The sequence below is a fragment of the Ascaphus truei genome, chromosome 5 (genome assembly GCF_040206685.1).
Source record: "Ascaphus truei isolate aAscTru1 chromosome 5, aAscTru1.hap1, whole genome shotgun sequence".
NCBI classification, from domain to species: domain Eukaryota; kingdom Metazoa; phylum Chordata; class Amphibia; order Anura; family Ascaphidae; genus Ascaphus; species Ascaphus truei.
The window spans coordinates 153,272,406-153,288,910 of NC_134487.1; the positions used below are offsets into that span (position 1 = coordinate 153,272,406).

A 16,505-nucleotide genomic window follows, 5' to 3' on the forward strand; every position below is an offset into this window, starting at 1 on the left:
GGGAAAGAAAAAAACCCGGCAGCTTGGACTGCTGCTTTAAAAAGCACAGCTCTGATATCGCAAGTAACAGCTACTAGTGCTGAACTTGGTGTATTGCAGATTTACCTTGTTTTCCCTGACTTAAAGCAGCAGTCCAAGCTGCTGTTTTTTTTACATTATATATTTTCCCCTTTTACATGTCCATCAATACAATCTACACAATGATAAGTAATTAGCTAAGTGGCCGATCAATCCGTTCTCCTGTGATCGATCGGCGAAGATTCGGCTCAGGGGTTCACTAAATGGCTGTCAGTGTAGCAGAAGACCAAAGATGCAAAGTTCTGTGGGGAAGATCATCTGACAGTCACTAGATACAATTGCTGCACTGCTAGAGAGGGGACAGGGCTCAAAAAGGGGTGTGCCAGAGCCTGTTTCGGAAAGAGGAAGGGGATGTGACTTTGTAAATGGTTGCTATAGAAACAAAAAATACTTGTTACATTATAATACATTAAAAATTTAATTTAGAGTTGAATCTTTTTATTTCTTTAAATGCTTCAAGTATTTTCTCATAGTACAGAACAGATTTATTTAACAAAAACCATGTGGGATATTGCTTGATCTTTAGCTTTAATCAAATCTGTGTTGGTGTAATATCAATAGAGCTGTACAAGGAAAACCTTTAATCTGTTAGGTGCAGGTCCTCTGTGCAACATTTTATTCTAGTGGTAATGAATGGCACCTCTCAGCCATATTATATCTTTTCTCCCCCAATGTAATGGTTGCTTTAGGTACATGGGGGCTCATTCGCTTTTCAAATGTAGCTTTAAATACAAAAAGCATCATAACAGATGTCAGAGAATATAAAATATGTGCTGTTTTTGTTACATGAGGCAAAGGGACTAGTACACTGTCAGCGTTACATAGGATCGACATGTCATCACTACTACACATTTGTGGATTCACTGCAGAGTAAGATTAGTTACATTTGACTGTTTGTTTCCCCCCCAATCTGTATTGACACTGATTGAAAGTCATTTAGCATGCCCGGGGAGCTGCACTTGGAGGATAAAACATATTCAAGTCACAGAGTGTAATTTCAAGGCTTAGTACTCAGGAATCCACATGGACTCTTCTATCTATTGACAGCTTTCGAGATTAGCAGTTGTTAATTACTTGGGGAAGGATCAATGGCCACTAATAAAATCCTGGCAGGGAAAACATATTATATTCATATGGCTGAGGATTGAGACTTCATTCCAGGGCTGACAGATGCTACGAACAAGACAGCGACTGTTATTAAACTTGCACAGAGCCTTGCACAGTTGGCTAGCTACACAGAACACCTGAGCCCAAATGACACAGCCAGTAAATCATCAAACCATATTACAGTCTGGTCACCTGTGCTTGCATGGAGGGGTGGACTGAGCAAATGTTTACTTAGCTGGCGTCTTCTGTTTATTTTCCTGCGCTTAGCCTCTAAAACTCAAAATACCCTAATTTATGTACAGTGCACATTCTGTGGTGATCGGTCCAAAGAGGGATTAACACGGCTGGTTTGAGACCAATATGGTGTTGGCAAGTTACGTCAATTCACACGTGTTGTCTCAGCCTGCACGCCCCTTACTATTTCGGATCTTGGTGGCACCAAAAGACAGAGTGTGTGCTAGGTTAGTGTGCTGGTAAGAAGAAGAGACCACACAAAGAAAGGACATGTAACATTCATTTACCCATTGAAAACCGTCTCAGAGAGCATACAAGGACAGAAACTGAAGTGGAAGAGTGGGCCTGCGAGGAGAATAAAATCAGAGGCACAGCAAGAAAATAAAAAGGCAGGGACAAAGGGTGAAAGCGTCAAGGTAAAGACACTGCAAAATATATGTCGTTTTGAAGACTGGTGAGCTCACCTCCCTGTCAGTTCACGGACAATCAATTCACAAGCTGTTCTTTTCTGTGTTTATTTGCATATCTCCTTTCTTTTCCCAGCACCCTCACTCCAGGCATCTAACTAGCACATGGCATGCCGTTTGCATTGCCTGTCATGACAAAACTAAAACAATGACCATCTTAGATTTGAGGAGCTTAATACAATAACTGGTGTCTTTTATTATTATTATTATTATTATTATTTTTAACCAGACTTTCCTCTGAGTCTGTCAATATTTTTTTCATTAACTTGTATACCTGTTAAACTGACATTTAGGATGAGTTTAACTTCCTTTAGCCACATCATTTGTGCGTGACAAGGAGAGGGCAAAGTGCCCAGCTGATTGCTTCCATAAACAGAGAAAAAGTGGAGTGATCGTCATTCTTCTCAAGAAAACTAATGATTCTAAATTTCGAAAGAGGTCAAAACTCTAATGTTCTCATTAAAGATAAATAAGACATGTGCCTCTTCATAAAACGCCAATGAACCAGGAGAAGAAATGCAATTAACGGCCAGTGAATAGTAGAAACACTTTGTGGCTTGTATCTCAAAACGGCAATCCCAGTACTGGTTTTTAATTTATGATCTAAAGAAGAAAGCCCATGAGTGGTGTTATTTTTAGCGAAGGGTTACACCCGTGATTCTAAAGATATTTTTTACTAAGGCACTAGGACCACTGGGTTAGGCCCCTTCTGGTGAGCCAAAATACATCCACCACATCATTTGACCCAAGGTTGACCCATACTGTTACTTGACCAGGGGATCTCTTTTATAACTTTTTTTTTACCAGCAAAAAAAGGCTAAATATTTCAGGGACTGGGATGTTCCCGGAGGTTTAAATTATGTACTTCAACTCAAAAGCCGCCTGGCTCTGGAAAAAAAAACAGTGACATCGGAGCAACGTCCATCCAGAAATGGTTATAGGAAACAGTTCGGTCTGTCACTTCTTCGTGCGACTGGTTTGCCTGTTTGATCTGGTGTTCATGGGATGGAACGTTTGCATTTTATGTGCAAAGGGCCGTAGACCAAATACAAATGCACAGCCGTTGGTGGACATAATTAAAAAATAATTTATGAAGAACATTCACATAATAAACAGTATTTACAAAAATGCAGTTCTCTATTCCCAAAAAATCCTTCTACATCCGTATATCCCCTTCCAATAAACAGGGCGGACTAGGAAATCAGGGTGGTCTGGGAGAGGTATTTAAAAAAAAAATGGATTTTGAAAATGTTTTGGAATAGGGTAGCATATTATAATTGATAACAATATTGATATTTTAAACATATAATTATATAATTATATTTCATGTTCTATTACTTTCTATTTCTTTCTTTCTTTCTATTACTTTTATACTTAAAGAGTTCAAATAAGGGATTTAGTTTCAAGTGAATTTTGGGCAGGATTGCACCTCTCGGGTAATTAAAGACATAGCACCTAATAGGACAAAACCTCTGTTAAATTTCATTAAGAGGCACAAGCTAACTAAATAGAACACATTTTCAAACACTAACACATGGAGGAAATAAACACACGTTTCTCAACTTTACCTTTTCATGGTTTTCAATTATAATTTCCACCACAATGTTTTGGAATTTGATATCCATAATGGCCGCCACTGTCTCTTCTTGGGGACGCAGAAGCGTGGGCCCAAAAACTACACCGAGGTTGGCTACCGTCATCAGATTTTGTTTGTCGTTTGTGGCAACGCTGCGAATAAATAGTAGAAAATTATGTTTACAAATTGAATGCAAAATGAACTATGGACATTAAATGAATGCTTATGTCAGACTGAGCAGTACCATTATGAGAAGCATAACCAAATGCTGTGCTCGGTTATTTACATTCAACAAATTAACAATTATGGCATTACATTTCAACCGCAATGCTCATCAGGTTCTCCTGGGAGTGAAGGGGTTATAGAATATACCAATACAATGTTGCAACAGATTTAGCAACTTCAAAGTTATGCTGTGGATATTTTCCCTCAGTAAGAAACACTAGTGGAAAAGTACAACTTCATAAATGGTCTAAAACAGGTGCTGTGGTATCTCATAATAGTCAGTGCGACTTCGTTTCACTTTAAGATTAGGATTTAAGATAGAATGAGCTTCCCGAAATACCAGTTTTCAGAAAGACGCTCCCAGGTGCAACATTTTTAATCATTAATAAATACAATTCTTTGAAAATGGTGAAACAGTTTGAGGGCTCACCTTCAGATTTAATGACCCATACAGTAGCCAAGCCAATGCACCAGAAAAAAACGTGTACACCTTGTACAATATGTACCACGTTGCATTTTTTTTTCCGTGCACTACTGTGCACTGAAGCTCTGAAGAGGTTAATTATGAAGCACCATGTAACCGTTCTGTATAATGTGTGCCATTCTGAAATATCATTGTAGCCCATGGCACAGGTAATACTAGTAGAGGTCACTCTGCATCAGAGTTACAGTACACATTGGTCAAGGTGTTTGCACCGTCTCTCCCCACCTTCAAGTCAAACCTTAAACCTTATCTCTTTAATGAAGCATTTCAACAGCTCAGACTCGTGGCTACCGTCCCACACCCAGTCACTCCTACCAACTATTGTGGCCAAGCATTGCCATCTACTGCACTTATTCCCTCACATGCTGTCTCTGTCAGTCTCCCAACATAGCACTTAGATTGTAAGCTCTCCGGGGCAGGGATTTCCTTTTCTATGGTCTGACTTTGTTTGTTGCACTTATTGTATTATAATTTCCCGTACTGTACAGTCTCTTGTAAAACACATAGTACATTGTGGGTGCTATATAAATAAAGATGTACATACAAGGTGTTAAGTTTGAACAGACAAGCCATTGAGTTACCGTACTGTTCAACCACAACTTTCTTTAATAAGTGGATTATATGGTGTTTCATGAACAGTATTTTCTGCAGTCTGATATTATAGCTGCTAGAATGATTCTTACAGTATGTCATTTATGCCAAATTACAGCAGGCTAAAGCTGTTAAATTTTGGGCATTATTGAAATCCCTGCTCTCTGATTGGATAATGCCTGGAATTTTAACCAATCAGTAATAGCCTGAAATTGTTGGCACGCTGCCAAGTTTTTCAGCCAATCAGCTTTCAGATCTCATTCACAAAGAGTGAGATCAGCTCTCAGACAGGGGAGGTGATTGGACAGGAGGCAGCAGCAAGGCACTGACTCCTCCCCCACCCTTCATGCAGCCAGGCACTGACTCCTCCCCCACCCTGCCTGCAGAAAGCTCCACACAGGAGAGTGAGGGGAAATGTTTGTGTGTGTTTTGTGGGTGTAAAGGGGCCAGCAGAGTGTTTTATTGGGGTGTGTGTGTGTGTGTGTGTGTGTGTGTGTTTTGTGGGTGTAGAGGGGGGTTGCCGTGTGTGTGTGTGTTTTATTTGAATTTTTTTATTTATAAAATGTTTTAACAGGAAGTAATACATTGAGAGTTACCGCTCGTTTTCAAGTATGTCCATACAGTTAAAGAGTTCAAGTTTTGTGGGTGGAGGAGGGGTGCAGAGTGTTTTGTTGGTGTCTGCAGTGTGTGAGTTTATGTGTGAGTTTACAGGGGGGCTGCAGTGGGTGTAGAGGAGGGGGGGGGCTGCTGGTGTGTGTTTTGTGGATGTAGAGGAGGCTGCAGTGTGTGTGTGTGTGTCAGTGGGTGTAGAGTGTGGAGGAGGGCTGCAGAGTGTGTTTTGGTGTGTGTGTGTGTGTGTCTGCAGTTTTGTGGGTTTACAAGGGGCTGCAGTGTGTGTTTGTGAGTGTAGAGGGGGGCTGCTGTGTGGTGTATGTGTGTGTGTGTGTGTTTTGTGAGTGCAGAGGGTGGAGGAGGGCTGCAGGTGTAGAAGAGAGGGGACTGCAGAGTGTGTGTGTATAGAGGGGGGGTTGCAGAGGGTGTGTGTGTGTGTATAGAGGGGGGCTGTGTGTATGTACAATTTCCTTCTAATAAACTTGCAGTAAAAACTTAAGAATGTAGATAATCATCATGCTGATAAAAATCAATATGACTATGAAAAGTGTAAAAAATATATACATAAAATAATCCTACACTTAGCCTATAATACTGTAGTAATAATCCCCTCAGGACAGGGCATTATTGGCCAGTAAAGACCTGTTCTTCAGGGATTATTACTTAAATAATGTGACAATTCTATTTGCAAGCGTGCCTAATACTCGACTCTCCCTTTCACTAAACGAGACGTAGCCCTGTGCACTATGAGCTCATTTCATTATGTATATTATTTGCAATAACTAAATAAAGTATTATTTTTACTACCCTTTGGGGAAAAAAAAAAAAAAGTATCATTGTAGCTCCAAGACTTTATACCAAAAGCTGTAACCAATACGAAAGCTGCTAAATATTCCTTTACACACGTATCTAATCTGGCCAATACTGATTTGGAGAGGATGGGTATTTTATTTACAAAAATTAGGCACTGCAATGGGCACCAGTTTTGCACCGTCATACGCTAACTTGTTTATGGGTTTTTGGGAGTCACAATTCATTTATCACGCTAATAATCCTTTTCGTCAAAATATCATCTTTTTTAAGAGATATATTGACGATTTGATTATAATTTGGAATGGTGATGAGCACACGTTAATTTCTTTTATTCACTATCTAAACACTAATGATTACAATATTAAATTCACTTTTGAGCACAATATTAATCACATTAATTACTTGGATTTAACCCTGTACATTGACGGTGAGATGACTATCGAGACGATATCTTTCGTAAGGAGAATTCCAGGAATATGCTTCTCAATGCGCGGAGTTGCCATCCCCGTTCATTGATAAGGAATGTTCCTGGATCTCAGTTCATGAGATTGAAAAGATTGTGTTCAAATAATGATATGTTTCTGTCAAGATCTAAGGAAATGTCTGACAGATTTGTGGCCAGGGGCTACTCTACAAAAGATATAGATGCTGCTTTTGTGAGAGCGGATTCCACAGATAAAGATATCCTAATTCAGAATACTGGGTTTAGATCAAAAAACCATAAAAAAACAAAAAATACGTTCAATAATTTTACTCAAAGTCCATTTTTTGTAACTACTTATAGTTCACAGTCATCATCAATTTCCAAAATTGTACAAAAGCATTGGCATACACTTTTGCTGGATGAGGATATTGGTCCCTTGCTGTCAAGTGGTCCAAGGTTCACCTTTCGCAAGGCTAAGACCTTAGCCTCTCATCTTTCTCCTAGTCTTTTTGACTCTAATGCAAGATGCCCAAAAATTACAACTATACCAAAAGGTTTTTTTTACCTGCGCGAATTGTTCGATGTGTCAATATGCATTGCCTGCTAAGTTTATATTGCACTCTAATGGTCAAAAAAAGTTTTACATCAAAATTTTTCTAAACTGTAATACATCTTATGTTGTTTATGTTCTATCATGTGCATGTGGCCACAGGCATGTTGGCCGCACAATTAGAGCTTTGAGGCTTCGTATAGCTGAACACACTCGTTTAATTAAAAAGAAGGATTTGGATCATCCGGTATCCAGACATTTCTCCCAGTGCCCGATTGGGGGTATTGGTAATTTTTCGTTTACGGCTATTGAACATATACCTCATCACCCTAGGGGTGGGAATAGGGAGAATAGGCTAAATAAAAAAGAAATGTACTGGATCTATATGCTCAATACTCTTCATCCCTTTGGAATGAACTCTGATTGGGAGTTGAAACATTTTCTTTTGGACTAAGGATAATTAAAAATTAAAATTATTTTTTAACTCATTAATAACAGTCTATACCCTGTATCTAATATATATATGTAAATGATTAGAAATATACATTATTTGGATTATGTATTTAATTTATAATAACAGCTATGTTCACCATATATATCACTATATATATTCTTTCTTGATTTTTGTTATTCATTTTTCATGCTTGTCATCATGTTTCTTGTTTTTAATTTATATATATTATTGTTTGTCCTTTGTATATCTTTTTAACTGTACAATTGTGTTTTGCATGCTTCAGATCAGACTAGTGGAGGTTAATATGCCATCGTATCTGAGTTACAGATGATTGCTATCTGCTGAGTCTATTTGAGAGTGATCCAATCAGATTCTGTTTGTCTCTATATATATGTGTCTATGGTCGAAAACATGTACTCTTTGATAAAGTCCCTCGTAAGGGATGAAACGCGTCAGAGCTATTTTTACATGATGGCCAGTTTTTTGTAATAAAGTTTATTTTTTCAATTATCAAGCTTGTGCCGGTTACTAGGAGGTAGTGACCATTCCTTCGTCCTTACTTCCATTGGAGAGGATGGGTAGCCTTTATGTCAAAAAATGATTGCCACACTGTTCTACTATATAGATTCTCATTACAATAAGTACTCAAAAATATTATAAATCATTTAATTGAAAGGTTCAATTGGAGTCTCTGCCTGCATTTTACTTATTTTCCCCCCAACTGAAAAAACAAACAAATTACAACTACTCTAGTGATACAAAAATTAGACCACATATTTATAACACACATTGGAAGAGTCTAGAATCCTAAAACAAAAGCAGAAGTCCTTGTGGAAATATGTGATTCTGCAAACTACCCACAGCCATGACCAAGTGCCAAGAGCAGAATTCCTGCAGAAAACCTTTGACCAGTGCGGATATGCTGCGTACAATCCAAAGGGCCTGGGCCATTCTTGCAGTGCTGCTATGATGACAATTCCCTTACAAAATGGTTGTAGCAAAAGAATTTAAAAAAATTAAGTTTTCGCAAAATGCATTTTAGATACGTAATTACTCTGAATGTTAATCATACCACAATAGCAACAGCTTTACAGAAACAAGACAGATTCCCACTTAAAACTCCTCTGCCTGGGTAATTGTGGCCAACTCTGACATTGTTACCCTCCAATGATTTTTATTTGTACTCAGACAGAAAGGCGTTTGACGAGGACTTTTAAATCCTGTCTTGGCAAAATCTCTTACTTGTCCAAGGATGGTTCAACTGTATTGTTCAAAGTCTTGTAACAGCCATCTTACAAATTTGGTTGTTAAAATATCAGCATAGCACCCTTCCAATCATGACATCACCAAAAAAAAAACACGGTTTAATCCTTCTTTGAACTTGCTATATCAAAATACAGATGACAGCATCTTGGAAATGGCACCCATCTGCTACAGGTCATTAAATCAGAGGAAATACAATATTTTCTGAAATGTACTGCATCATATCTGAGCCCATGCACCATTTTGAAAACAAATACTATAATGAAACCCTATGGATTTGCATGGGAACGGAGATCAGTTACTGGATATAAAATACATACTTTATAAAAGTATAACACATACTATAGAACATATTTTTATCACTGAATTTCCAAAATTCCTAGGCTCACTTGTACTGGACTAGAATTGTTTGTCCTTCATGCTACTTAAGTAAATTACTACCTTTAGTTTATCCTCAACTTTCAAGGTCATCCATTCAAAATAAGGCTTGTGTGCTAGTAATAAAGGGTCTCTGTTCTCCTGTCTCTCATAAAATTAGTTTAAAAAGGAAATTCATCAAATAGGTATATCAACCCATGAAGCCACCAATTGTTCTCTGGTTGGCAGTCAAATCATAAGAATATCAAAAACGATGTCTAAACAAAAAGGTGATTATGAGTGAGTATTACAGTGGTGCCAGATGAAACACAGCGACAGAGCAGAAAATATGAGCAGATGTCACCAGTGAATACTCTTCAGTCTGTACTAAATTAGACTGTGAAGTTTGCAAAAACATTCGTTTCATTTTTTTCCTGTGATTTTAAACTCTGGAAATCTGAATAAGAGTGAGGGTGCAAATATACTTAAATGTTTTAAATTCCAACAGGGGCAGTTAGAATTGGACAAAGTATAATAAAGACCCCAGTAGTACAATTAACCATAATGTTATATAGCAAAGCCAATGTAAAGTAGAAATCAAAAAGTTTCAACAAAAAAAAGGAGGGGGAAAAAACTGCCATGGCCCTAAAAACACATTCTTCTTTAATAAAATTGTCTGAAATGTATGGTGCCAGTATAAGTTGCATACCATGGTTGTCACTTCTTTACTCCTCATAACTTGTCCAGCAACACACTGATGAAACCCACAGGTTGAAACAGTTGTCAGTTAGCAGGTCTGCTGGTCAAGCATTTCTTGAACTCATGCTTTGCTTTGAAAGCTGTGTGAAACAGCACGCATAAGCCTAAAGGCATCTGTGACTGTGAATAAGGCTGCACTTATAGTGACAGCGACGCGACGTCGCGGAAAAACAAATGCATTTCCGCCGTCGCGTGCGCTTATAGTAAGCTCGACGCGACGGATTGGTCGCGATTGCTGGAAGTCATCTCTATATGATTTTCCAGCGACCGTCGCGTCGCCGGCACTATAAGCGTAGCCTAATAAGCTGTACGAGTGTTTAATTAATTTTCCCTTTTGAGTGCTCCTTTGCATTTCATTACCCAGAATTCCATGCTGCCGTGTAAGCAATGTACAGATGCAGCAGCCGTTATCCGACCATTTATCGGTTTGAATCACGTACTATAGTGCGTGGTGGTCCAAGATGGTCCTCTGCAGACTAAATGGCCCATCGGATTAACACATCAATACACAACCCACATATTTTTTTTTTCTGCACAGGATTGGTACCAGAGGCCAGTTGGGGGTCCTCAGTGGTTACCGAGGGTGTCAAGGAGGTCCCTGCGGGTGACAAGGTGGTTCTCGGGTGGTCCCTGCGGGTGCCAATGTGGTCCGCGCAGGTGTCAAGGTGTCTCCAGGTGGTTCCCGTGGGTGTCCGGGGACCACTCGCACACTCGCACACTCGCACACTCGCACACTCGCACACTCGCACACTCGCACACTCACACACTCACACACTCACACACTCACACACTCACACACTCACACACTCACACACTCACCCCCCTATACAGTACATACCGTAATGGGAAAAATTACTATTATCCAGACATTTAAAATAAAACAAAGCAAATTAAACTGGCACTTACCCCTGCCAGGATGAAGACGGTCCTCATCCTCATCACCGTCCTTGTCCTCCATGGGCATCAACAGCACAATAAAAAAACATGGCAGGGCATGGATGTGCAACCGTGCCAATCAATTGTTTTATTTGGCATTTATGAAGATTAAAATTGAATGTGTTTTTAATTTAATCTGAAAAATCTGACTCATTGTACACAATGATGTACATGTAAAATAAAACACATTCAATTACATTGCATGTCATAAACATACTAAAACACTCAGATATTCCTTAGTTACTTTTATTTGCTGCTTCACTTGGTGAATACGCACTGGCTCTGACTAATGCTGTACCAAGGGTAAAGCTTAGTTAATAGAAGATACTCCACGATGTGTTTCAAGCTTGTATCTCACGGTCACAAAACTCAATAAAACCACAAGAAAGTAACATCCTTTACCTCCTTACTAGTTGAGAAAAACACTTTATTATCTTTATAGGTCACTACAACATTACAACGGCATTAATACAACAAAACAGGCCAGTGCCTACTTATATAAGTAACCTTCGGAATACACACTAAGCCAGCTTTACAGCCTCCCACTTTAAAACACAGCTAGCGAAAATAGAGCAAATGACAACCCATGAAACCTCACAACAACTCATTACGAGTCAGGGAATATGAGATTGGTAATGATTGAAAGAGCCTTCATTGTTGGTCTTTACACAAGTCCTAAGCAACTGCATAACATCCTGTGCAGAGCTTCGCTGGCTGTAGGGGAGTCCTTTTCCCTTCATATAGCGTGCTGCAAAAGACTGAGTTTTCAGCTATTGCTGAATTAAAAGCTAAAGTATGCTGAAAACATGAAAATAGCCCTTACACTTACATTAGTACAGACCATTACATTTTTAATTGTACGTATGCTTGTTTCTTCGAATACAATATAACGTACCAAATCAATTACCCAGTAATGTATTCCTTCTACCAAGCATTCTCTACTCGCAAACTCAATGACTCACACGGTCTCAATGTAATCTTGCTCCCTCTTTAACCCTTGCTGTGCTGGACAGGATTTGTATCCATGGATATGCCAGTTTGTTGCAGACACCTTCAGAAGAGATGCTTAAGACACAAATTGACCTCGTGTACATTCTGCATGATCGTCACCTCTGAAAAATCAGTGAAAGTAATATCCAGCATACAGCCATACAACACATATTTGGGTAACTACTGCAAGTAAAGAAATACAGCTCAACCCCATTATAGCGCGAACCGTTACAACGCAAATCCGCAAATAACGCGGTGCAAGCATGGCTCCCAATTTTTGTATTTATGAATACTTTACCACACGATTATTGGTATCTTTATACTATATTAGTGAAAGCACTGTATGTTTGCCTGCCTGCCTGGATGTCCGGTGTCCCTAGGGGCAATCTCATTGGTCCCTTGGCCCGCCCGCCCCCGCACACCTCTCATTGGCCTCACACACTCACACCACCCCCTTGGCCCGCCCCCCACACCTCTCATTGGTCTGAGGCGGAGTGACGGGCCAAAGGTCCAAAAAAAAAAAAAAAAAAAAACCACACACACACACACACACACACACACACACACACACACACACACACACACACACACACACACACACACACACACACACACCTCTCCCCCTCCCCGCTCCAAATCACCTCTCCCCCCTCCAAATCACCTCTCCCCCCTCCCCAGCGGCATCACCTCTCCCCCTCCCCGCTCCAAATCACATCTCCCCCTCCCCAAATCACCTCTCCCCCCTCCCCAGCGGCATCACCTCTCCCCCTCCCCGCTCCAAATCACCTCTCCCCCCTCCCCGCTCCAAATCACCTCTCCCCCCTCCCCAGCGGCATCACCTCTCCCCCTCCCCGCTCCAAATCACCTCTCCCCCCTCACCGCTCCAAATCACCTCTCCCCCTCCCCGCTCCAAATCACCTCTCCCCGCTCCAAATCACCTCTCCCCGCTCCAAATCACCTCTCCCCCTCCCCAGAGGCATCACCTCTCCCCCTCCCCAGCGGCGCTCAAACTCAACTCTCCCCCTCCCCAGCGGCATCACCTCTCCCCCCCCCCCCCCCGGCGGGGGAACGCAGCTGCCACGCGGCGCGTAAGATGGCGGACCCCCTTCCTCCCTCGCGGCGCCGAGTCAGACGATGGCGGCGCCCGGAAGTACAGGTAGGTGTCGCTCCCCCACCTCCGGCGCCAAACGGAACTGAGAAAGGGCGCATCAACTGAAGTGTGTGTGTGTGTGTGTGTGTGTGTGTGTCACTGTCCACTGCCCCCCCCCTCCTGTCCACTGCCCCCCCCTCCTGTCCACTGCCCCCCCCTCCTGTCCACTGCCCCCCCCTCCTGTCCACTGCGTCCCCCCTCCTGTCCACTGCGTCCCCCCTCCTGTCCACTGCGTCCCCCCTCCTGTCCACTGCGTCCCCCCTCCTGTCCACTGCGTCCCCCCTCCTGTCCCCCCTCCTGTCCACTGCTCCCTCCTCCTGTCCACTGCCCCCCCTCCTGTCCACTGCCCCCCCCCCTCCTGTCCACTGCCCCCCCCCTCCTGTCCACTGCCCCCCCCCTCCTGTCCACTGCCCCCCTCCCTCCTGTCCACTGCCCCCCCCCTCCTGTCCACTGCCCCCCCCCCTCCTGTCCACTGCCCCCCCCCCTCCTGTCCACTGCCCCCCCTCCTGTCCACTGCCCCCCCCCCTCCTGTCCACTGCCCCCCCCCTCCTGTCCACTGCCCCCCCCCTCCTGTCCACTGCCCCCCCCCTCCTGTCCACTGTCCCCCCCTCCTGTCCACTGCCCCCCCACACACACTGACTGACTGCCGCACGCACGCACGCACGCACACACTGACTGACGCGCACACAAACCCTGACTGACGCACACACACGCACACACTGACTGAGGCACACACTGACTGTGTGTGCGTCAGTCAGTCTGTGTGTGTTTGTGTTTCTGCCTCAGACTCACTGACGCGCGCGCAAACACACAGTGACTGACGCACACACACTACATGAAGCTGTAAAGGAGGGAGGGAGGGGGGGGACTGGATTGATGTGAATGGGGGACAAACAGAGAGAGGGGGGAGGAGAGAGAGAGAGGAACGGGAACATTACATCCCGGGCAACGCCGGGTCTCTCAGCTAGTCTTAAATACTTTATTGTACAATGCGTACAATTGTACATTATTTCTAACGCGATCCGCTTATAACGCGATGTGATACTTTGGACCCCAAGCACAGCGTTATAAGGGGGTTGAGCTGTACCACACTTACCCATGGTAAGCATACCCAGACATTAATGTACAATCCAGCCCAAAATCATCATCAAGCTACATACATTATATGAAAGTGTGGCCAATTACAATTCTCCCTAAGTTCCACCCCAAAAAAATCACAAAATAGCATACTTCAACAATTTTAGTTTAAAGGATTACCACTATTATAAAGGAAACTTCATAATGCTATGTTCTCTCCAACAATCCCCTGCTTGTCTTATTCGCTCTATTCTCCTTCCAAATAGAGTACAGTGAAATTGCCCCATTTTAAATATGTGAACTGTACAGCTGTGCTCTAATACCTACTGTATAGGCACATATTCACCAAGAGCTTGAACTGGCATTCAACCGTAGCTTCTCATTACATATAATGTACACATCAAGTTAGGACTAGGCAAGGCTGGGACAAACATCAAACATGTATTCATTATTGTTTCATTATTTTTTTTAAATGAAAACAGATTAAATTCAATACTTGAGCGCTCAGAATAAACGACAGGCTTGCAAATAAAAACATGTTTCCCAATACGGAGAAAATAGGAAATCCAAGAACGATGTCATTTTATCGATGTGGTTAGGTTGGACATGGGCAAAATACGGATGCTGTAAATTCAATGCACATATACGGAAGTTTCAAAAGCCTACTCAGAAAAGGTTTAGTTATGTTCACATGATACATGGCACAGCATGACAAGGATTCGGAAAATACTATAGAGATAGAAAAAAAACATATAATTGGATATTTCTAAAGGGACAGTGGTATTCAAGGGGCAGACAATTTTAGCTCACAATTAAAGAAAATAAAAAGGGGCTTTCAAGAAATATGTGCACTCTAATGTTGCATAATTTTATACTGGTAAAAGGGTCAGCAGTCTATCCATTTACTTTATTACAAACTGCTTTCAACAAACCTATAATGATGCATCATAATTGCAGTATTTTATTCTTTGTACAGAACATTTTTCCCCCCGTTCCTTATTTTGTAGATTGGACCCCCTCAAATGGCATCACATTTTGGAATTAAGGTATCTGTATGTTTTGAAAGGGAACAGCCTCTCTATTAGTTGCATACTGGTGAGTTCCACATCAATTTCAAGCACATTTAAACCAATTTATCCACTCGGCAATACATTGGTAGTTACAGTAACACTTAAAAATGAATAGTACAATATGTGCACCAGGTCACAATGTTATGTGTAAAACAAAAAAAGGATGTATTAAGCAGGGGTGAGCAAACGTTTCATGCCAAGCCCCCCTTTTCATCCATGAAATTTCCCGCCCCTACCCCCCCCGCCTGATGTAATCAAAATCACATGAAAAAAAACCTTTATTAAATGGTATGCAATGTAAATACAAATATGTCTAAATACTTACATATTTCAACAGCTCGTGCTTGCAAAATTAGGCTGCGTCCACGCTGCCGCTGAGAGCGGTGACATCACCAATTCTCCAAGCATGAGCACAGGGTGTCCAGCATAATTTTGCAAGCACGAGCATGGGGAGGGGGGGGGAGGGGGTGGGGGTGCGTGGATCAGGGCTTTTTTGTGTGCGTTTGTGTGGCTGTTTGTGTGTGCATTGACGGCTGACCATGCTTCAAAGTCAATTTTGTTTGACTCCCCAAGCGCCAAGCTTTGGAGAGCGTATGCCCCCCCCGTTTGCGCACGCTGCATTTCATCACAACACACACAACCAAAACACTGACACAGCACACATACTCAATCACAGAACACTAATATCACAACACACACAGACACAATCATAACCAAAATAGACAACACACACAATCACAACACACAACACACAACCAACACAGACAACACACACAATCACAACACACACAATCACAACACACACAATCACAACACAGACATTCAATCAATCACAACACACACCACACACCCATATCACAACACACAATCACAACAGACACACAGTCACAACACACAATCATAAGTCACACACTTTCACCTGGGGGAGGAAGTACTACTGTAGGCATGCTCCTGTCCCATATGTGCTGCTGAAAACTGGGACAGGTAACACAGGAGGAGGAGGGGATGTCTGTGTGCAGGGAAGGAAATCCCTGCCCCCACAGCAAGGCCCCGCCCCCAGCAGCTAGCCACAGCACAGAGAAGCAGCTGCAGCATGGAGCTTTTGGCCGCCCGTGCACAGCTCTGCCCGCCCCCAGGTTTCACCGCACGCTGCCTGCCCCCTCCCCCTAAATAATCTTGCGCCACCCCAAAGGGTTGCGCCCCCCAGTTTGCGCACCGCTGTATTAGAGAATAATTAAAACAGCAACCAGTGATGCATAAAGTGCTTGTGTGTAACAAGTTATTGCTA

General features: G+C 42.2%; 1 protein-coding gene across 6 annotated transcripts in view; it reads right to left on the reverse strand.

The window, feature by feature from the left end:
- Positions 1 to 16,505, reverse strand: part of ARHGAP26 (Rho GTPase activating protein 26) — a 547,512-nt gene that overhangs the window by 211,170 nt on the left and 319,837 nt on the right. For all 6 annotated transcript variants that reach the window (XM_075601056.1, XM_075601054.1, XM_075601057.1 and 3 more), the window contains exon 18: positions 3,455 to 3,614. In XM_075601056.1, coding sequence (XP_075457171.1) covers positions 3,455 to 3,614 — 160 coding nt within the window. The remainder of the gene's footprint in view (positions 1 to 3,454; positions 3,615 to 16,505) is intronic.